The sequence below is a fragment of the Grammomys surdaster genome, unplaced genomic scaffold (assembly GCF_004785775.1).
Source record: "Grammomys surdaster isolate TR1022 unplaced genomic scaffold, NIH_TR_1.0 345, whole genome shotgun sequence".
Lineage (NCBI taxonomy): Eukaryota > Metazoa > Chordata > Mammalia > Rodentia > Muridae > Grammomys > Grammomys surdaster.
The window spans coordinates 260,472-282,690 of NW_021604764.1; the positions used below are offsets into that span (position 1 = coordinate 260,472).

The 22,219-nt window shown below is 40.1% G+C and overlaps 1 protein-coding gene across 3 annotated transcripts in view; it reads left to right on the top strand.

Moving 5' to 3' along the window:
- Nucleotides 1-20,146, top strand: part of Vps50 (VPS50 subunit of EARP/GARPII complex) — a 98,659-nt gene extending 78,513 nt beyond the window's left edge. For 2 of the 3 annotated variants that reach the window (XM_028779150.1, XM_028779151.1), the window contains exons 21-28: nucleotides 783-904; nucleotides 3,556-3,636; nucleotides 8,811-8,959; nucleotides 10,452-10,548; nucleotides 11,199-11,357; nucleotides 16,024-16,145; nucleotides 17,740-17,929; nucleotides 19,484-20,146. In XM_028779150.1, coding sequence (XP_028634983.1) covers nucleotides 783-904; nucleotides 3,556-3,636; nucleotides 8,811-8,959; nucleotides 10,452-10,548; nucleotides 11,199-11,357; nucleotides 16,024-16,145; nucleotides 17,740-17,929; nucleotides 19,484-19,603 — 1,040 coding nt within the window. In that variant the 3' untranslated portion in view covers nucleotides 19,604-20,146. Of the gene's footprint in view, nucleotides 1-782; nucleotides 905-3,555; nucleotides 3,637-8,810; nucleotides 8,960-10,451; nucleotides 10,549-11,198; nucleotides 11,358-16,023; nucleotides 16,146-17,739; nucleotides 17,930-19,483 lie in introns of those variants that run through there. The other variant, XR_003712867.1, reaches the window with a different exon arrangement.
- The last annotated feature ends 2,073 nt before the right edge of the window (nucleotides 20,147-22,219 follow it).

The window sequence follows — 22,219 nt, forward strand, 5'->3', positions numbered from 1 at the left end:
ATAGATAGATAGATAGATAGATAGATAGATAGATAGATAGATAGATACTTGGAATTGTTCACTTGATATTTAAAGTTTTACTCGTTCCTCATGTATCTACCCATCAGATAAATTGGTAAATATTATTTGTCTGTTAATTATGATCATATGTTTAAAAGAGAAGAGGACATTGGATTTTATCAATGGAAGGAGTAAGAATTATATGTCATTGGTACTTTGAGGGTAGGTATTGAGCTTATATGTATGTTCTTATATGTGATAAATGTTCTTGGCTTTTGACACATGAATTCATAGTAAGGTTAAAGGGCACGGACATCACTTCTGTTGTACAGTTTTCTCTTGCTCAATTTTCTCAGATTTCTCACTTATGCTATGTGTATATGACCTTCTGAAAATGTCCTTTTTTGTCAAGTAAGTTGTATATTACCTTATTGAAGTTAAATATTTTTAAACAAATGATTTTAAGTAGAACCATTCAGAACATGGATTGTGTGTTTATACAGTGTTATCTACAGAAGAGTGAAGGAGCCTGATAAGAATCTGAGAAGCAGGCAATGCAGGGTAAAAGTGGGAAGATGTGGTCAGAGCACTCAGTGTGCTGCAAAGTGCTGGAACTGTTGTAGTTCCTGCCAAGTCTACAAGTGTATGCAGCTCAGATGACGAGGAGTGTCGCATGTCACTGTTTAAGTATTTTACTCTAACATTCCTGTTGCCTTTAATAATTATAGAGGACCACAATTTATTTTTCTCTAGCTAACCTTTGGGCTTTCTTTTCCTCTCAGGAAAGTACATGCAGATGATGAGCATCCTCAGGCCAATCGCCTTTGATGTCATCCACTTCATGTCCCAGCTCTTCGACTACTACCTGTACGCCATATATACCTTTTTTGGTCGGAATGATTCAGTAAGTCAACTTTGGAGGAAAAAAGTCTCTTTTAAAATGAATTCATTTCCTCAGATGTAAAGTTTTCCTTCTATATAAGTGGATAACACTGGAGAATCATCCATCAAGCATGAAACTGCCGTCAGACGTCTGTCTAGTTGACATGATGAGCATACTTCATATTATTCAGATCTTTGGCAGAAAAAGTGAAATTTCTTTTTCAAACGTTCCTATTTTTTGGGAATGAAAAATGTATAGGTTTCTTTATGTAACATGGACCTATGTGTAGTTAGAGCATAATAATTGAGAACTTTTTAAATATTGGCTCACCACCTTAGCAGATAACGACAGACATTTATGAAGTCAGTAATTTTGTTACCTGAACCGTCTGCCTTCCTCAGAGTTGTTTCTGTCCTGCCTTTTGTGTTTTAGGCTTTTACTAAGCTTCTCTCTTTCTGCTCCAGCGTCAGTGGCTCATCTCATGTTGGAAGGATTTGCACAGCCTGCCTGCGTTTGTACAAGGCTTCTCTGTGAGGGTAGACCCTGATTACTTGGAATAACTTTTCTAATGTAGTATTTTCCTTTTGAAAATGTATAAACTCGAATATACATATACTTCCATAGTTTCTAGTAATATTTGTATCTTTGCTGTGCTCACAAGTATAACAAGGACATGACCTGTTAATAGACAAGTCTCAATTTTTGGACTGCTTTATAGAAAGAATGCCAATGTAGTCAGGAACAAAGTCTAAACAGATTATTGCCCCAGAATTTGTTTCATCCAAGTGTGTACTTAGTATCAGTCAGAATTTAGAAATTGGTGGCTAGAGAAGTGCCTCAGCAGTCAAGAGCAGGAAACTGAGGAAGTCACAGAGGTGTTCAGACTAAAGGTAATATGCTAGATGAAAACTTGGCTCTTCATATCTGGACCACTAAGCATATCCCAAAAGATTTTAAAGACTTCAATAATATCCAGGTATAATCTAATGATAGTGTAATTGGGTTGGAAATTAATAGTAATGAGATAGCTAGGAAAATTCCTGATATTTGGAAATTAAGTGTTGCACTTCTATTGGTTCAAAGAGAAATAGAAAACACTGTGAGCTGAATGTGATGGTAAAAGCATACATATTACATGTGTGGTGTGGCTTGGTAGGGCTTTGGGGAAGTGTGTACCTTTCAGTGTCACCAGCAAAAAGAAAGAGTAGAAAAAAGTGCAAAACACAGAAACCAGAAAACCACAAAACCACAAAACCACAAAACCACAAAAACCAGAAAGAAGTAAATAGTAAGGAAAAATTTGTGTTAAGCAAGATATTTACCCAAGAAAATGAAAATGAGTGTAATGGTCAGAGACTGTGATGCTCATGGTAGTGTTATGCAAGGACCCAGGCTGTCACTTAGGTGTTTAGAGATTGCGTCATGTCTACACTGGAAATGGAACTAAGCAACACAAATGCTCACTTTCAACCTCAGGTGGATCTTAAAGGCATGCTAAGTTTTAAAAAGTCAACAAGAGTATAATTCATTTGATTCTGTTTATGTGAAATTTTAGGAAAACACAAACTGCCGTGGTCTAGGGAGATTGGAGGCTAAGGATGGGAGTGGTAAGTGCCGAGGTGTGGTGCCATCTTCAAGAGGAAAGAACTTTGCATCTTAGTTAAGTGGTGTTGGTTGAAAGAGCCTAATAATTACTGAATGTCACATAATTACAGTTGATTGGTTTAGTTTCCTATAAATTGTAAAAGGGGAGAGATGAGTTAATGAAGAAATGGAGAAATAAGTTAGCTCGTGCTTTCCCACAGTGTGTCCCACATCGGCTCTAGTTTGAGTCTTTCTATTCTTGCGTCTTGGGTGGGAAGAACGTAAGAATAAATATGGGTTCATGCGTGTTCCTGTGTCAGTTCACACAATCACACATCCATTCTTTCTATGTTAATGAGGTTTTATTTTATAGCTTACTACTAATAATATCATTTTAAGTTTCTCTGATCACAGCGTGTAATTTAACTTTTTTCTGAGTACCTGTATATATTTATTGTCACTTCCCAGTTAAATTGATTTCATCTATTAAGTTATTATAAAAGGGGCTAACTTCCTGTTTTAAGACTCCAGCTTTCTCGTTTGTGTGCTATATGTCGGCCTTGCAGATGTTCGGACTTTGTTTTCTAGTGACTGGAGTGGAGTGCTGTGAAACGACCCAGGCCTAAAAGGTCGCATTCCAATAAGCTTTCTTTAACTCATGTATCGAAGAAATAGCAACACTTCATCTTCTGCTTAAATATAAGCATAGCAGATAATGTACACCAAAGTGAGCCATGTTTAGGAATCTAAGTCTTAACTTTTGTAACTAAAAACGTAACTTACAGGAAAGAAACTCTGATGAACTCTGTCCTGATAATTGACAAATTCCTTAGATGTTGCCCTGACCTTCAAAGACTCATGAATAATTTATTGTTTGCTTTTGGGCTAAGATTTTACTGGTTTGTTGATGATGATGATGATGTTGTTGTTGTTGATGTTGTTGTTATTGTTATTGTTCTGTTGGCATTTTTAAATGCAGTTTGGAGACCTGCAGACACTAAGTATCTGAACTATTAAACCCATTACTACTTCAGGTCTTCTGCAAAGGCGCCTGCAGAGCTGTGTAATGTGGTTTTCTTTATTTTCAGTTTGAATCAACAGGACTTGGCCTTAGTAGTAGCAGACTAAAAACAACTCTAAACAGAATACAAGAAAGCCTTATTGATCTGGTAAGTAATGAATTGTAATTCATTCATTTCAGTTATGTGAAACAAGTAGTCACAAATTGACTGTCTATAAACGTACACATGGAGTGTCTGAGCCCTTTAATGTTATATCCAGTTCATACAGGAAGTAAGAACCCATTGCTAATAGTCTTGACTTATCTCCAATTGGCCACTGGTAGATACTGAAGACCTGTGTTTACAAAGTATCTGACGTCACTTTATAATCACCTTGAAATTCAAGAGCAAAGTTTGGGTGTGTTTTTTTGTAGCAGGCACTCCTGGATCTTGACTGGTGTTTCAGATGATGAACTACATGGTTTAAGATTATAAAGCAATTCAGAGATGATCCTCAGTGGGTTTTAAGGTAGCATAAGCATTGAAAAGTAGAAAGGAACTTCTGTCTGGTTCTGATTGGTCGCTGTGGTGAGAAATTGCTTGGCAAGACATCTATGTGACTCTACATCGACACAGACTTCTGAATTCTCCTTTCTTCCTTTAACTTACTCAATACAAGCTTCATTATCCTATTTTTCATAAAGTATATATTGTATGCATACTTCTGTTACTGAAGTTTTTATAAAGCAATGACGATACATCTTTTAAGAAATAATGACTGGGTATGGTGATGCATGCCTCTGATCCCAGTCCTTGGGAAACTGATTGAGGAGGGTTTAGAGTTCAAGAACCACATGGGCTGTAGAGCGAAACTCTGTCTTAGAAATAAAGGGTGAAATACTGAAAGAAAATGGAAAAGACAGAAGAACTGAAGACCTTTCAGTGTACAGAACTCTTGGCAGTGTGTAGAAGTACCAGTCCTTATCTTTTGCTCTTCAAGTGTGTGTGCTGCTGTTGTGGAGAGGCAGTTAGGCAAACGCTCTCTGTAATGTATATGACAGCCTGCTGCATCATGATGGATGCCGTGATGGATGGAGTGCAGAGTGGGAAGATGACAACCTGTGAGCACCGGTGCAGTAACTAAATGTGACATCTCAGATGGCTCACTACACCAGAAGAAATAAGTAGCACCCATCTCGTTGGGTTTGTTTGGTACTGCACATCTGTATCCTGCAGAATTTGCAGGTCATTGGTTCCAGGATCCCACTTACCACCTGTGTTCACCTCCCTTGTGTAAAAATAGCATGATATCTGTACATAAACTACACATAGCCATGTACTGTATGTCATCTCTTCAGTTCATACATACCTAACACAACGTAAATGTTTGCTAAGTGGTAATATGCTGTGTCCTTTAGAAGGAATGACATTCAGTACAGATGTGTGCTCTTCACCTCAAGTACTTTTGAACTGTGGGTGTGAAGAGTCCACAGCACGGCTGTTACACTGCCTTTCTTGGCATCTAGACATCCCATGGAAATGTTCATCGTGTGCAGGACTCTGCTAGGGCCCTTGTATCCGTTTAGTCTGACTTCTTTAGGTTTTCGTGTTTATTAATCCTTAATCTTTGTCTCAGATAATGGCTCCTTTTTTGACCCCACATTTATTTCCTTCCTTCCTTTTTACCTGCCTGCCTTTGTTTTATTGTTTTTGTTTTTAAGCTGTTTTCCATCAGCCTTTGCTATGTTGACTGCTTTCCATGTTTCGGTATGCATTCGTGTTACCTTGGGATGGCTCTGACCGTCAGGTCTTATTCTGTGTTGAGCTTAGGAGTCAAGTTTTTCTCTTTTTCTGACAGAATGCTTCAAGACTGCTGGGTTGAGCTTCATCATTAAAATCATTCTGGCATTTCTTCATCACTTCTGCTGGTTACTAAACTAGAGTTGTCAAATCAGAATTTTGAATTTGACCCTTAAGGCATGGATTCATACTTCAGGTTTTGCTACAAGGCATATAAGAGATCACACAACCAAGTAAACAGTGGGCCCAGACTAGATCTTCCTTGAAACATGCTGTTACTCCTCTTCTTGACAGTGACATTTGCCTAACTCTTAGGGTGATAACTGAATGAATTTGTATCCTAGAGTGGTGAATTTGTCAAACTTGCAGCTGTATGTTCAAAAGTAGCATGCCTTCCTTTCTTGTTTCCTATTTTTGGCACATTTTTTTCTAAACATGTCCCAATTTTAAGTGTTATGCTTATATTCTCTTACATCAGAAGATTAACTGTGGGATATGAAATCCATTAAGCCGTCATTCATCCTTCAGTGTGTACGGCTCGCCTGTCCACTTCCTGAAGCCTGATAACTAACACTCCCTAGAGGACAGTCCAAGTTTTCAAAGTACTTTCCATTTGTTTCTTGGCATCTTGTTTTTTGTATTGTTTTGTTTTACCTGTTAGTTTCTATACCTTTGCATAGATAAAAGCCTTGATTTACTGTTTCAGAAAATCTTGTTTGCTGTTCAATATACCTTGATCTAAGATTATTTTTAAGTCAGCATATGAACTTTAACTTGTTTCCATGATGTCAGAAAGTGTGGTAGAGGTGCTGCGTTATGTGGATAAGCCAATAGTAAATAGCCCAGTCAACTCGGAGCTAAGCGGAAATATTTTTCTCATATTCTACATGGCTGTTAAAACTTTAGACTTTTTCATAGTTTTATTTTCTCTATACATATCTTCTGATTTTCACTTTTAAATTATAAATGGCAAATGGAAATGTTTTGATCCTTAAAAATGCTACCTGAAATAATTTATCAGATAAATTCAGATAAAATTTAGAAAATGTGTTTTCCTCATCAAGGGGAAGTCTTCAAGGTCTAAGAGAGGGAATGAACGTGAGAGACTGCTGCTGATCTCGTGCCGGAAATAAGTCTTTACTCTTCTGCTTGGCGACTGTCAGTCACTGTTCTATTGCTGCGAAGAGACACCATGTTCAAGGCAACTCTTATGAAAGAAAGCATTTAATTGAGGCTTGCTTAAGTTTCATAGGCCTAGTCTGTTATCTTCACAGCAGGGAGCATGAGGACAGGCAGGCATAGTGCTGGAGAAGTAGGAGCTGAGAGCTACATCCTGACCCACAAAGTGGGAGTCAGCAGACAGAAACAGATGAGACAGACACTGGGTCTGGCATGGGCTTTTGAAACCTCAAAGCCTACCCCAGTGACTGGCTTCCTCCAACAAGGCCACACTTTTTAATCCTAGCAAAGAGTTCACTCCCTGGCATTCAGATATATGAGCCTATGAGAGCTATTGTTATTCAAACCACAAGAGTGATGATAACTAAATTGCTTAAAACCTTTGGCCAACTTTCAGTGTTTGTTTATTTGAGACAAGACCTTGCTCTATAGCCCAGGCTAGCCTCAGACTAGTGATCTTCTGCTTCAGCCTCTTAAAGCTGAGATTGCAGATGAATACCACCACACCCAGCTTGAATATTTGATTATTTAAAAAAGCATTTTCAATTTGACCAGAAAATCTGTTGGTTTAAATTCTCTTTATAGTGGTATGATAATGGCAGCAAAAGGCAAAAGCATGACTTCTGCCATGATTAGAGAGTGAACTTTCTCTTCTATCTTCAGAGGGCCCCACGCTCCTCTCATGAGGCTGCAGTTCGCTAAAAACCAGCACTACCAGTCCACTGGGTGATACACAATCCACTTACCTTTGTCAGCCTGGCAGGTTTTGTAACTGGCCACTGGTTCACTGAAATATAGTTTCTTATGTAAACTTAGTGTAAGCAGAGAATTGCCATAAAAGTTGATGCCTAACATGCCAGTGTTAATGAAACACTAGACAGGGAGTTCTTTTTAATGCAGCGGTAACTTTAACCCCTTGAGATCCCCTCAAAGAGAGTAAATGGAGTTACCTTTCTTTGTTGAGTGTAGTGCCAAGTTAGGAGACTGCTCTGAGGGCAGTGTTGTCAGCAGCAGTTTCTCCAGAATGTTCCATAGAGGGAAGCTTGCCCACTGAGGGGCAGCTCTATTCAAGTGCCTGGCCGACTTATGGTCCCTGACTCCTTCAAGTGGCCAGTTGGTCACTCCTTAGCTGAGACCTGATAACACTCGCAACTTCTCTAGACTGCTTACAATACGAGATATATTTCTGTTACATTCAGGAATGTGTGTGACTTATACCCTCCTTACTCAGGTACCAGGCAAAGACCATGTAGTAAGGAGAGCATGTCTAGTGAGTATGGTATCAGGTGGAAGGGTTTGACACGAGAATTTCCCTGACCACGGATGAACTGCAGCACTGCTGTTGGCTATGTAGCTGTTTCTGTAATTCAGTGTCTCTTGGACAGTGCCAAGGAGTGCAGCATAGTTATAGCCATCTCTCACCTAGATTCACACAGACTATCTTTGTTCACATAAAAAGCCAACATATATAGTGCTTTAGTTTTGTTTATGTTGATAATTGTGTTCTAGTCGTGCCTTCTGGAGAGTATACCAGATTACCTTGATTACGTTTTTGATTGTGAAATAATTAATCAAACCATACATTGCTATCTCATCAGTAATTCTCAAGGATCAGACCCTCTCGCCTTCCAGTTTTTAAGAGACATTGCTCTATGTACAGCTGTCAGTTACTGAAGATTTCCTGTGTTGGGTAACTTCAGGTTGTGTACATATGGTAACATGTTATATTGGATAATATATGGAATTATCTTAATTTAGTATAAAAAGGAAAATTCCAATCATTGCAAAACATTAAAGTAAGAAAGAAGGGCTGAAGCTGAGTATGTATCAGCTATGCCTGTGAGTGTTCACTGTGTTATGGAAGTCTGACCCGACCGGCGGGTCCTAGTTATTCATGGGAGCGAGGAGGACCGCAACCTGAAAGAAGAACGGGCGGGAGAGAGAAAGGACTCAAGCAAACAGTTGCTTGTCAAGAGTCGTGTATTTGAACATGAAATGCTTTTTTATAACATGCTTTACAAGGGGAGGGGGTAAGAGGGGCCAGGTAGTGGGAAAGTACAGAATCTTCTCGGCCTGTGCCTTGAACATGTCATGGTCTATACGGTACACTGCCTTGAATTATGATCTACCTGCTATTCTTCAGAAGATATGGTACACTGCTTGAGTTATGGTTTTCCTGCTATACACTGCTTGCCAAGCAGGATCTTGTGTTTGCCAGGCTGCAGGGGACATTGTGCAGGTGGGGAAAGGTAGGGGATGAGGGTAAGGGTGAGGGTCCTGGCTTCTGGCAGAAGTCCACTGTCAAGCGGACCTCATTGCTATTAGACTTGCTGTTTCAGATGGTGTGTGTGTTGTCTTTCCAGGAGGGCTCAGCTGACCCTACTGCCACTCTCCCAGCAGCCGAGGAGAGGAAGGAGAAGGTACCCAGCCCACACCTCAATCAGCTAGTGATTTTGACATCTGGGGATACATTGTATGGGTTGGCAGAGAGAGTGGTAGCCACAGAATCCTTGTAAGTTGTTGAAAACAGTTGCTTTGCCATAAATATTTAAGGAAAATTATGAAAAGTAAGCATTGTGTAATTATACGTTTTGCTACGTACTACTACTACTCCTCCTCCTAAACACCACCTAGACATGTTGCAAAATATATGTTAGCATAGATTACTAATTGATTTCTTTAGTTGCATGGTTCCATGTGTCTGTGTCTATATGTGTTCATGTATGTGTGTTCATGTGTATGGAAGAGCTCATGTTTGTGCAGGTGTATGTCTTTGTATGTATGAGGCTCAGAGAACTACCTTGGGTATCATTCCTCTGATGCTGTCTACCTGGTTTTTGAGAAAGGATCTCTCATTGGCCTAGAGGTTGCCAAGTATGATAGAGTGGGTGAAGAGTGAGCCCTGGTGATCCACTTGTCTCTGCCTGACCACTGCTGGGAGTATAGTGTACCACTCCTGACTGTTTATGGTTGGCTTTAATTATATAAATGAAAGTAAGGGCATATGTTAAGTTTTGATAGCTAACAAGATGATCCTTGGTAGGTAAAACTTTAAAAAATGGATGGTATATTTCTGCTTCCTGGTAGAATCCATGATCATTGTAGTCCACTGTTACTGTTACATAGAATTCATTTTGGGCATCAGCAAGAATGGCTCACTAAACCCCCAAGTTAGTTCAATTAAATCGTGTAACCTGTTCCATAAGGTGCAGCCCAGTATAAGGTAAATAGTCTCTCTTATAGAACAGAAATCCAAGAAAAGCAGTATTCAGTGGCAGTGTATCTGCAGGCAGCAGCCTCGGAGCACTAGCCCAGAGTGCATGTGCCTACCTCTCCCGAGAGAGCCTGTTTGCCTATGTTAGGAATGTCGAGTTACTTATGACAAGTATGTATCCCTTTGAATCTCTTGAGTTTCAGTATTTTGAATATGTTGAGTGGAATCTTTAAAAGAAATCATCTAAAACACAGGCCATGGACTGGAGAGTTGGCTCAGCAGGTGAAAGCATGTGTTGCTTTTGTAGAGGACTGGGGTTCAATTCCCAAGATTGACATGATAACTCACAGTCATCAGTAGCCCTAGTCCTAGGGGATCCAATGCCTTGTTTTGGCCTTGGTGGCACCAGGCATTCCCATGCAGGCAAAGCATTCACATATTAAATAAATAAATAAATAAATAAATAAATAAATCCTGTTTTTATTTTATTTTTTTAAAAACAAGCTCTATATTTTTATGTTTTTTTAAAAATGATACCTGGACTTCTATGTCACATATGAAGGAGTGTCTAACTCCACACCTTAGAGTCTCGAAATGACTCTCCTTTTAGCTTACAAATGAACATCTGCTGCTTTACAGTGATAGGGAAACTTTTCCAGTTCACACCATAAAGTCACTAAAGTGAAAACAGTTTTCAGTTGGTTTTTGTTCCTAACAGATTCATTACAGGATCAACAACAGGTTCAGAATCCTGCAATAAGTTTACACCATGGTTATTCGTTCTCTTTAGAGTGTTCCTGGCTGAGCAGTTTGAGTTCCTCCAGCCACATTTGGATGCCGTGATGCCTGCAGTCAAAAAGCCCTTCCTGCAGCAGTTCTACTCCCAGGTCAGATGTTCCTGTCTGTCATTTCAGCTGTCAGCAAGACAGAGCTGCTGCCAGCACTTAGCTGGTAGTTAGTTGTTTTATCACTAGAGTGCAGGTTCCAGGGGACCTCGATAAAATGCTCTTCCATTTGCTCGTGACTTCCTGTGTTAGATTAAACAACTTAGTGAGCAGCTGGTGGGACACAAACCTGGGGGACTCTTGAGTGTGTAAGGAAAACTAAGGTTGTCAGTCAGAGCAGGGAAGAGGAGGGAATCTGCAGTGACAGGCAAAGGAGCCTTTTACATCCAGGCTGACAGCTTGGAGTGAGGCTGTATTCCAGGAGCACCAGGAAGGTCTGGGAATGTTGGATAGAGGTGTGTGCCTGGAAAGGAATCTCTGGGGTGCGTAAAGAATGTTACATGGTACCCCTAGGGGTAGTTGGGGGTGGGGGCAATTGAAGGCTGTTACTGAGAATGGAGTCCCAAGCTAAGAGTTCCAGGAGGAGAGATCGGGGAAGTGGAAACAGGGCCATTGTCTCATGTTAAAATGTTTTCTTAATTGAAGTCTCCAATTGTATGTTATATATTTTACAGACTAGAAAAGGACAAATTAATCTTTTTAGGTGTGGCACTTTTAGAAATAATTGTTTTTGTTTCTGTGGACCATTTCAGACAGTCTCAACTGCCAGTGAACTGCGCAAACCTATTTACTGGATTGTGGCTGCTAAAGCCATTGATTACGAACAGACGCTTCTCCTGATGACTAATGTGAAGTGGGATGTCAAAGAGATCATGTCACAGCACAACATCTATGTAGACGCATTGCTGAAGGCAAGTGCTCTGAGAGGCTTTGCTAGTGCAGCTCACTTTCATAAGAGATGTAGCCCTGAGATGTGAGACTCTGGTTGGCTGCTCCTCATTTCTGGAATGGGGGCATTGGGTCGAACGGATGTATGTGAACTTTATAGTTTTTGTTTGTTTTGATCTGTGATACTTGCAGATTTGAATTTTATTTAATTTTTTTTTTAACTTTGCTCCCTAGTTTCTAACATTGAGTTAGTTTGATTATTGCATGCCATGGCTACCTTCCTTATAGAACCCAGTAGTTATACCTCTAAACACAAGAAGGTGTTTCTATTTAATTCGAGTCATTGAGTCATTGCTGCAGCTCAGTGTATATTCCTTTGACAGGAGCATACTCCTCGGTCCAGGTTGTGTTTTCTATAAATGACTTTACCTATCAGCTATTTGTATGCAATGCCTGGTTTTGTAAGTCCCTAAAAGGAGCTGCAGTTCACCTCTTTTCGTTTGTGTGTCAGCTGATGTTTATGACCATCTGATCTATCCTAGACTTGGTAGAAATCTGATAATTAAGGAACATGTGTGACGTTGAGGAAGGGCCGTGTTGGTGTAGAGGTGAGAATGCACAGGTATATAGGTATATAATGCTGTGAACAAACACACCGGGCACAGAGAGAGAGATGATAGCATGTAGGTGAGAGATGACTGGTGCTTGTTCATTCCGCTCACAGAAGGAGTCTAATACTGGAAGTTGGGTAAAGTCCCATGTGAAATAGCTAATAAAAGAGCATCTGAGAAAAGGAAAACAACTTCCACAGTTCTTTCTCATTTTTGTCAACGTAGAGAAACTGACCTGGAAAGTCCTCATCTTTATCTCATTTATAATCATTCTTAGTAGGGGAGGATAGCTGAGACCCAATGAAGCTGTAGATGAGAGCGTAGCCTAAGTGTGGTTGGGCTGCTGTGCTTGACCACAGCCCTTCTGTGGGGCTATCAGCCGTCTCGAGACTCGAAGGCTGTGCTTAGCAGTATCTAGGCTTGGAGATCTAAAGGGTAAGGAACAAGTGCAAGCCTTCGATTTTTGCTGTCCAGGAACTGAGAGATCCTTGTCTTCTGAGATTTCAATTGCCCCTTTAAATTTAGAATGCAAAAATCAAGTGCGGTTTATAAAGAATGGTACCTCTTCCCTTCAAAACAGTGTGTTCTAGTTCTTAGGACGTTTCCTCATTGAGACAGTACACAAGGTAGGTGCTTTTTGTTTGGTTGGTTTTGTTCTGTTCTGTTTGTCAGAGCTCAGACACCTAGAAAATCCACTGTCAAGGCTCAAACAGATTTGCTGTGTAGGCCAGGCTGATCTCCCACCGACCTCATCTTCCCGGACACATGCTCATGCAATGAAAAGGGGCAGGCAGCTGACCCAAACAATCCCCAGGCATGTGGGCTCTGTCCTCAGGACCTAGTCACTTTCCAAAGACCCGACTTTCAGCACTGTCACCCTGGGGTTTTAGAAGATGAGCTTGAGCCAACCATCAGACACATGGGGTGAAGGAAGAAGAGTTCTGTGCTCAGGGCACAGCTCTCTGAGCCCCGCTTGCTTCTCTATCTTCATTCCTTGAAAAAGGATTATTCTAAAGAAGAGCCGATCTCACTCAGGTTATTAATCTCAATCCCTCCTTCTTTACTGGCCCAAGGCCTTCTTTAAGCTTAAAAGTTAATCATCTGATATTCTGTTCTTTATGTTATTCTCCTGAAACTGGGTGAAAGCAAACCATGCCGTTGCTCTCAACTAATCCTGAGTAAAATGCAGTGCTTTATTTAACAGGCGGTGCTCATGCACGCCGAACTTAGCAATAAATAGTTTGTGTATAAAGCCTATAGCTTTCTAAAGTAAAATATTAATGAAAATTACCAAAGTAGTTTGCTGTAGCAAATGCATGAATAAATCCCATTGCCAGTGCTGCTGCTCTGTGAGGTCCGTGAAATGGAACAGCTGATGGAGAGCAATCATTTATTTAACTTTGATCTCAAAAGGTAAGCTTAGTGAATTGGAGACACATTCTTCAAAAAAATAATTAAAAGCAATGAACTGTTAAAAGTAAATCGGCAAGCAAAACTGTGATTTGTCATGTAGCCAAAGAGCAGTGGGTCCTGCCGCTGTTGCTGTGGCAGCTCACCAGGGTGGAGCTCACCTGTCCTCCTGTGTCCCATTAGAACCTGTGAGCGCATGGTGGTCCCAACGTGCTAAATAACTTGTCACTTTCTATCCAGAAAACTTGAGAAAAATTCCACCTTAATCCTTCTTAAATTTACGTGAAATATATCCCAGGGAGGAGTCAGGGGCATTCCTTTTGCTTGTGAGCACTCTGCATGAGTTCCTCACTGCTGTTACACAGTCACTTGGGTTTCTTAATGCAATCCTATGAAAGTTAAGAGCTGACAGAAAATATTTTATGGTTGTTTTCCTTTGTATTAAAATTTTGCAACTATAAGGTGACTTTCAAATCATTTTTTTAAATGTTAAGTAATGCTTAGGAAAGAAAACTCTGTACCAGGTTTTTTATTTATCAGAAATACTGACAAGCTATGAATAGTTAGTTTTGAGTTGAAAGCTTATTAAAATAGACATTAGGCTCAGAGGAACTAGAATGGTCATGGACACCACAAGGACACAGCCCACAGAATTAACTGACTCACAGGAGCTCAGAGAGATCAGGGAGCCTATAGACCTAAGTCCTTCAGACGTATGTTATTGCTGAGTAGCACGTTGTTCTTAGGAGATTCCTAGCAGTGGCAGTGGGAGCTGTCCTGAGTCTTTCTTTCTACGGTGGGACCTTTTTCCTCCTCCTGGGCTGCCTTGTCCAGCCTTGTTGAGATAGTATGTATGTTCCTGGTCTTATTATAGCTTCTTATGCTGAGTGTGGTTGATATCACCGGAAATGCCTGCTCTTGTCTGAGGGGAGGCAGGGGTTAGAATCCATTCTCCGGGAGAGGAGGTGTGTGGGGAAGAGACTGGGGGGAGGGGAGGGAGAGGAAACTGCGGTCTGGATGTAATATATGAGAGAAGAATATTTAAAAAACAAAAACAAAAGTGGTTTCTTCAAGCCAATAGTTTTTTCAGTCTATACTAGACAATCATAGAAAATTTTGAGATGTAAAAATATTTAGGCATGATTTATATGGTTTAGTCAATTTATGATGCTTATTTCTCCTTAGGTAAATTCTGTTATGACATGTGTTATGCTTTTTCTTAAAATGTTTATTTGTGGGTGGATGATGAGGACATCCTCGTGGAGACAGGGGTGCGGGAAGGAGGTATGGGATATGGAACAGTTGGAGGGTGGACCGGGAGGGGAATAAAATCGGGAGTGTAAAAAAATAGATTATAGATAGATAGATAGATAGATAGATAGATGATTAAATTTTTTTAAAAAAAAAGCACTCTTATGAGCCGTGAAATCAGAAAAAGACGTAAGGATTATACTTGAATTATTTGAGGTCACTTCTTCAAGTTTAGATTCCTGAGCCACACACACTCACAGAGATGACTTTGATTAGGATGAGGTCTGAAAATCTTAATTTTGACAATTGTCTCTTCAGTTACAATCTCACTCTGGAAATTTTAGTGCCCAATTTAACCTCTATGAATTTGTTTGTTTATTGTTGTGTTTAAATAACATTCAGTGCTTAATGAGTTAATGGAATTTAGAGACAATTCACAAGAGTTTTGACCCCTTTATATCTGGGATGGGATACAATCAAGAAAAAAAAAGTTTTAAGTTTTTAAAAAGTCTCAGACACCAAACTCTTGACACTGTTGCTGTTGCCAAGAGGCGCTTGCTGACAGGAACTTGCCGTGGCTGCTCTTTGGGAGGTTCTGCCAACAAGTGACCAACGCAGATGTAGATGCTTGGATCCAACCGTCAGACTGAGCTCGGGGATTGCAACCCCATAGGAAGAACAACATAGCCTGACCTGACCACCCAGTGCTCCCAGGGACTAGACCACCAACTAAGGAGTGTACAGGGAGGGATCCATGACTCCAGATACATATGGCCTGTATGTATCTGGATTGTACAGGGAAGATGGTCTTGCCTGACATCAGTGCGAGGGGAAGCCCTTGGTCCTGTGGAGGTTTGATGCCGCAGCGTAGTGGGACGCTGGAACAGTGGGGTGGGAGAGGGTAGGTGAGTGCAGGAGCACCCTCATAGGGGCAAAGGGGAGGGAAGAGAGAGCAGATGTGGGATGGGGGGAGTTTTGGAGGGGTAACTGGGAAGTGAGACATCATTTGAGATGTAAACAAATGGAATGATTAATAAAAAAATAAAAATAAAACAACTTAGGTAAGAAATAATTATACTAACTAAACATCTCTGGAAAAAATGTTTATTTGTTTCCTTATTGTGAGGAAAAGAGCTCTACATGGGCATGAGGTCAGAGGACAGCTTTATGGGTCAGTCTTTACAGAACAGCCTTTACCTACTGAAACATTCTGCTAGACCTGATTGTAGTTTTACAAACTTTTTTACTAAGTCCAAATTGTCTATGCCATAAATCCACCCCCCCCCGTTTTCTTTTTTACTTAATTTGGTTAATAGCTACATCCTTGGATCTTTCTTGTTTCTTTCTTTTTTTAATAATTGTTTGTGGGAAAGTATTGTGGCATTAAAATTATAGCCATGCCTTGTGTCCCTCTTAGGAATTTGAGCAGTTTAACAAGCGGTTAAATGAAGTTTCTAAGAGAGTTCGGATACCCTTGCCTGTATCAAATATACTTTGGGAACAGTGTATACGATTAGCTAACAGAACTATTGTGGAAGGGTAAGTTTCATGACAGCGTTGTCTCTTAAATTACGATGTAGTGTATGAATGAGTGTCATGTGATTATTAATGGGTGGAAAGCATAGCTAGAGGCAGTGATCAGTAGCAGACATGCTTGATCTCAAGCTTGAGAAGGAGCCGGAGCTCGGCGTGTCTATCTGTCTCCTGTGGGTTATTCTGTTGATACTGACATTGAGCCAAGATAGCAGATGCATGAGGAACACAGAGCCATTAGATTATCTGAAAGTCGGACTGATAATTAGTATCTAATAAGTTTTGTGAGTATTCCTTACATTTATTGAACATTATTTACTGAGCCAAAGATTTCATAGACTTTATTGACAAATCATGACTTGCCTCAGCTTGTAACTGTCAGTGGAAAATCTTGGGTCAGAGAGTCCAGACTATGTGTGTAGTTTGTCCGGGTCCACAGTGTTCAGATACAGGGAAGGCTTCTGCACGCCTGGTGCTCATGCATCAGGCCACTATGTCACTGTGCATCCCTGTCTTCAGTCTGTTCATGGGAGCGTTCCCTCATACTTGACGTCGTCCCTACTCTGTGCACACATAGCATCTGACACAAAGAAGAAAATAGGCCCAAGAGGCAAAGAGCTCTTCCAGAGACCATGTGCACATTGAGTTTCATGCCATCTGTCATCTTGCTGGCTTGCTTCCTTCTGTCTTTCCTTCCTTCCTTCTTTCCTTCCTTCACCTCTCTTTGTTTCCCTCCCTCCCTCCTTCCCTCCCTTCTTCCCCACCCCTCTGTCTTTCTTTCTTTCTGTTATGGGAAAAGTGCCTTAGGCCAGGCAAGTTAGTGCACACCGTTAATACCAGCACTCCCTCAGGAAGCAGAGACAGGTGGATTTCTGAATTTGAGGCCACCCTGGCCTACAGAGTGAGTTCTAGGACATCCAGGACTACATAGAGAAACTCTGTCTCAGAGACAGAGACACACTCACACACACATACACACACACAGAGAGAGAGAGAGAGAGAGAGACAGAGACAGAGACAGAGAGAATGCTTCAGAAAGTAGGTAAGTGATGGGTATGACTTATTAAAAGAACAATGTCATATATAAGATGGTTATGTCAGCAACCATAGTGTAGAAGTATTAAAAATAAATTTATTTAAATGAAAAGCGACAAATATGTGTTAAGTTTATACACATACATAAAATCCATTGATTACTAAATATTATTAGCCCTGATTTTCTGGTCAACTTTTTTTAAAGGAAATGGCTCATTTTCTAACATCGAATACATCACTGACTTAAGTTTAGTTAAATACTGTACTGTGAGATTAATGTATGTTTTATTATCATTCATCTACCTTAAAACCCAGTATTCCAGTAGTGTATGAGAATACATCCTTGAGTTAATTTATTATGGAAAATATGTACAATGTTGATTGGAGAAATACTTCATGTGTTCCTTTTTCATTGAATTGCTACAGTGTTGAAATGTGTTCTAACATGAGTATGTCTTTGGAGTGTTTGAGCGTAGTTGTGAGAGCACAGCCTGTTCTGGGACACAGGCTCCTGCACTGCTTCTTACTGTCTCATAACGTGTCACCCCATCCTTGTGTCTCTTAGGTACGCCAATGTCAAGAAGTGCAGTAATGAGGGCCGGGCCTTGATGCAATTGGATTTTCAACAGTTTTTAATGAAACTCGAAAAACTAACTGACATTAGACCTATTCCTGATAAAGAATATGTGGAAACATATATCAAAGCCTACTATCTAACAGAGAATGACATGGAGCGTTGGATCAAAGAGCACAGGGTGAGAAGAAGGGCTAGTGTGTGCTCTTGTGCTGTTACTGTCTGGGGTGTTGTGTGAGTCAGATCTTGAGAATGAAATACAAAGGAACCCACTTAGGACACTTTCCCTGTAGTCACACTATCTATTTATGTCCTAGAATCAATATGAGTGTGGTTTTCCTGTGCTGCATCATAGGAAGAGAATAAACACAATTTATATCAAACAAAACAAGTGGAGTGGAGTGATGCTGAAATGATGCATTAGTTGTAGAACCTGTTTTGTACTCTTAAATAGTGAAATGGTAACATCCTCATGGTGGCCTGTAGGGATGGTTCAAAAATCCTTAGTACTTATGGCTACACTTTTATCAAGCATTAGATTTTACCTTTAATATAAGTTTGATAGATTGTCCTCAGTTATGTCGAATGTTGAATTTCTACAATTTAATTGAACACATACACACACGTTTCTGGCAGAAAGAACATCTGCTCTCATCTTCTGTGTGAGCCCTGGATCGTTTGTCTGAATAGACAGTTTGTGAAGGAGGCTTGAGGAAAACATGGAGAATGTTACAGTTACCTGCAGTCAAGCAGGAGTAGCCTAAGTTCAGGAGCAGCCTTGGCTTCATACTAAGTTCAGGGCCAGCTTGAGAGAAAGAGAGAAAGAGGGAAAGGGAAAGGAAAAAGGAAAGGAAAGGAGAAATCATTAAATCTTAATACTTTTGAGTTTAACGTAAAAAACCAAAATGAACCCTATTATGATTTTTTTTGTAAATATCTAGTGTGATGGAAGCACGTTGAAATGTGCACGCTATTTTTAAGGACCTCTTGATAAATAAGCCAGAATTGAGAAAAGCTTCACTACCCTTATCCCCACTTATATCTGAGAACCAAAGTGCTAGCCCTGTATACAGATGGACTGCGGAGTGTTCAGTCAGTTAACAGAGCAAGCTGCCATGTTCAGTGCTGGGGCGGGGGTGGGGAGGTGAGGATGGAGGTACAGGGTGCAGGAGAGAAAGCACAGCTCTTAAGTGTCCATTACTTGATGCAAAATGATGCCTCTTTTAGGATTTATTCTTTTAATACAGTCAGTAAACTTTTTAACTGGGCATTTTAGAAGCTTTTACTGGGTGGTATTTTAAGTCTTCTAGGGTGTCTTTCTGACTCATAGCCTTATTTGCTTTCATGTATTAAAGGAATCATTGTTCCTTGGGAGATTTTAGTTAAAGTGTACAATGTATAATGCACTTTAAAATTTGAAATGAAAATGTATTTTGATAACTTGAAAACACACTACCACAAAAACAAGTACAAAGTATGCGACCTTTCAAGTGACGAGCAGCACATTCCGTTGCTTCGTCATATTGACAGAGTGTTGCTGCCTGCCTCCAGTATTCTGCTCCCAGCTCCTCTAGTGGTTTGCCTTTCATGCTTCTGCTGTGCCTTCCAGCACTCTCACTGGGCCAGAGCGCTCAGCCCCTGCTAGCTTCAGATGTCTGCCTGCTCTGTTGTATTAATAAGATGCATCAGTTCTAGTGCATTGGGTGTTACATGTGGATTTTCTTTCTTTGGGCAGGAATATTCAACGAAGCAGTTGACCAACCTGGTGAATGTTTGCCTGGGCTCTCATATCAATAAAAAAGCAAGACAGAAGCTCCTAGCAGCTATTGATGATATAGACAGACCTAAAAGATAATGAACAGAGCTCTTTCCTCAGGGGCATTGATCTTCTCTCAGCCTATACGACATGAAAGGCAGTTCTTCATGCACTCCTGATAATTCTCTTCTAAGAAAACTTTGAGCATGTCCTTTTGAACTGGAAAATGGAAAATACTCAACTGCGTGTGGTGTTCTCAAATGACTTTTATATGCTCCAGTTTCTTCAGATTTTCTTCTTATTTGTTGTAACCTTTTCCTGAAATTACCTAATTGTCATAATTATTATTATGTGGCTACAATTACACGTTTTACAAGAGTGTATTATAAATACATAGTTGGGAGGAATGGTGGCTAATGTGTCTATGAATAGTTTTTGGAGTGTCTTAATAAAATGAGAGGATGAATGTACAGTATTTCCTAATTATGAGCATTGCATGAGAATTAAAAAAACATGTAAGTAAAATAGTTGGAAAATCAATATGTTCTCTGTTTTTACCTGTCAGAGCTTCTGCCAGGGTTAATTTGGTTATAACAGTGATCATAAATGATAAAATTTAATAAATATTGCACTCTGAAATGATCAGCTGTGTGAGACTACCTTTTGATATTCCTGTGGAATGGGAAGATTTCAGGAGACAGTCGTGTATTGTTTTAGTATGTTCTCACCCTAGTTCTCTGTCCTCAAACATCTCATCAGATGTCATTTTATTGCATGGATTTTTCAGAGCCTGAGTAGCATATTGAACAACTATTATGCGTTTTTTATAAAAATACAAGCTATTATACAGGCTTTGCTGTCTTTGAATGCTGTCATTGAATTCAACCTTTAGGACAACAAAATCTGAGTTGAATGGCTGAAGGTAGAGCTGTTATTAATTATATGTAAGTATGGGTTATCCACAGATATGAAATCTATGAGTCTCTCAGTTCAGAGTTTCAGAACTCACTTCATCTCTGTGCTGCTGCTCTGAACATTTGCCTTCTTCTCCCAATACGTACACCATGAAAGTCAATGTTGAATTTGTGTGTTCTTTCTGACCTAGGAGTGCAGAGTATCTAGGCTGGGCGGCATTGGGCCAAAGCATCAGTGGCATCAGTGGACCCTAGGACCCTCAGAAACTTCATCAGAAATTGGTCTTGTGGGCTGGAGAGATGGCTCAGTGGTTAAGAGCACTGACTGCACTTCCAGAGGTCCTGAGTTCAAATCCCAGCAACCACATGGTGGCTCACAACCATCTGTAATGGGATCTGATGCCCTCTTCTGGTGTGTCTGAAGACAGCTACAGTGTATTCATATATAATAAATAAATAAATCTTTTAAAAAAAAAAAGAAATTGGTCTTGTGTCTAGTGAGGCTGAGGGATAAGGTGAAGAGTAGATGGGAGGCTGTAGTTGGCATGGTCACTCAATTTCTCTCAGTCAAGAGACAGCAGTATAATGAGAAGCACTTTCAGCATTGCTGGGGGGGGTGGCAAGGCATGCTGGGTAAGCACTATGTGTGGGGTGTGGCAGGACATGCTGGGTAAGCACTATGAGGAGTTTTGTTTTCAACCTTTTGCTCCAAGTTTATGATCAATTTAAACTGTTACAACAAGATTAGTTAGGTGCATTATGGTCTCCATGTGGTAGGAAGTTCTGTACTTGTAGATTCTCTGGCAGACTTCATTTATTTGCACCCACTTGAAAACACACATGAAAGTCTTGGCCCTTATGTTTAAATGGCACATTCGGTTAGGTACATAGAAAACTAACTAATCTTATTTTTGTCTTAGTTGACTAGAGGCTGTTAATTTTTAAAGGGATTTTATGTGTAATTTCCATTCATGTCCCCTTTAGTTACCTATGGGTAAAATGAGCAGAAATTAACCTTGGTAGAGCCTTTTGGGGTAATAGGACTAGGCACAAAAGAAATGCTTCTTTTAAAGTAAGGGATTCAGCCCCGTGTTCTACAGACCTTTAAATCCATCTTTGCTTTTTCCATTTTCAGAATAAAAATGGAAGGTTTTCTCAGTGCTTTTTTAAAAGGTTTTTGTTTTGTTTTGTACTGAAAGGTAGCATAATACACTCAGCATCGGAACAGTTAATGGGAGAGTCGGATGCTGATTACCCAATCACGGGAGAGACCAGACAATTCCTGACTATGTTATTCAGTGATATTGAATGACAACACTAATATTTTGTGGTATAATACTATGTGGTAAATGGAACTGAAAAGCTAAGAAAGTAAATAGAAGTAGTTTGTTCTGTAAAAGGACTGCGGGTAGCCTCTCCTCCCCTTTGAGTTTATACATTTTTCTTAATTCAGGCATTTCATACAGAAGTATCTTGCATGATTCTGAAAGTTCATATGGGAGCATGGTATCCTTTGAGAAATTATAATTATTTACACAGATAGATGTGTTGCTTCACATTTTAAAATGCGAGGAAGATGCACAGCAGCTCGGATGAGCTAATGTGTTTCCATTTGTCTAGAAAGACCTGTGTAAAGCATTCTCGTTCCTGTTAATCATCTTGTTTAATCTGCTCACAAATCAAATTTCTGTCGAGGAAGAGCCTGTGTAGTAGTTTATCAAATCTTTAGGAAGAGCCTCCTTTTAGGTGGTTGTTTTGTTTTCCCTCCCTCCCTCCCTCCCTCCCCTCCCTCCCTCCCCTC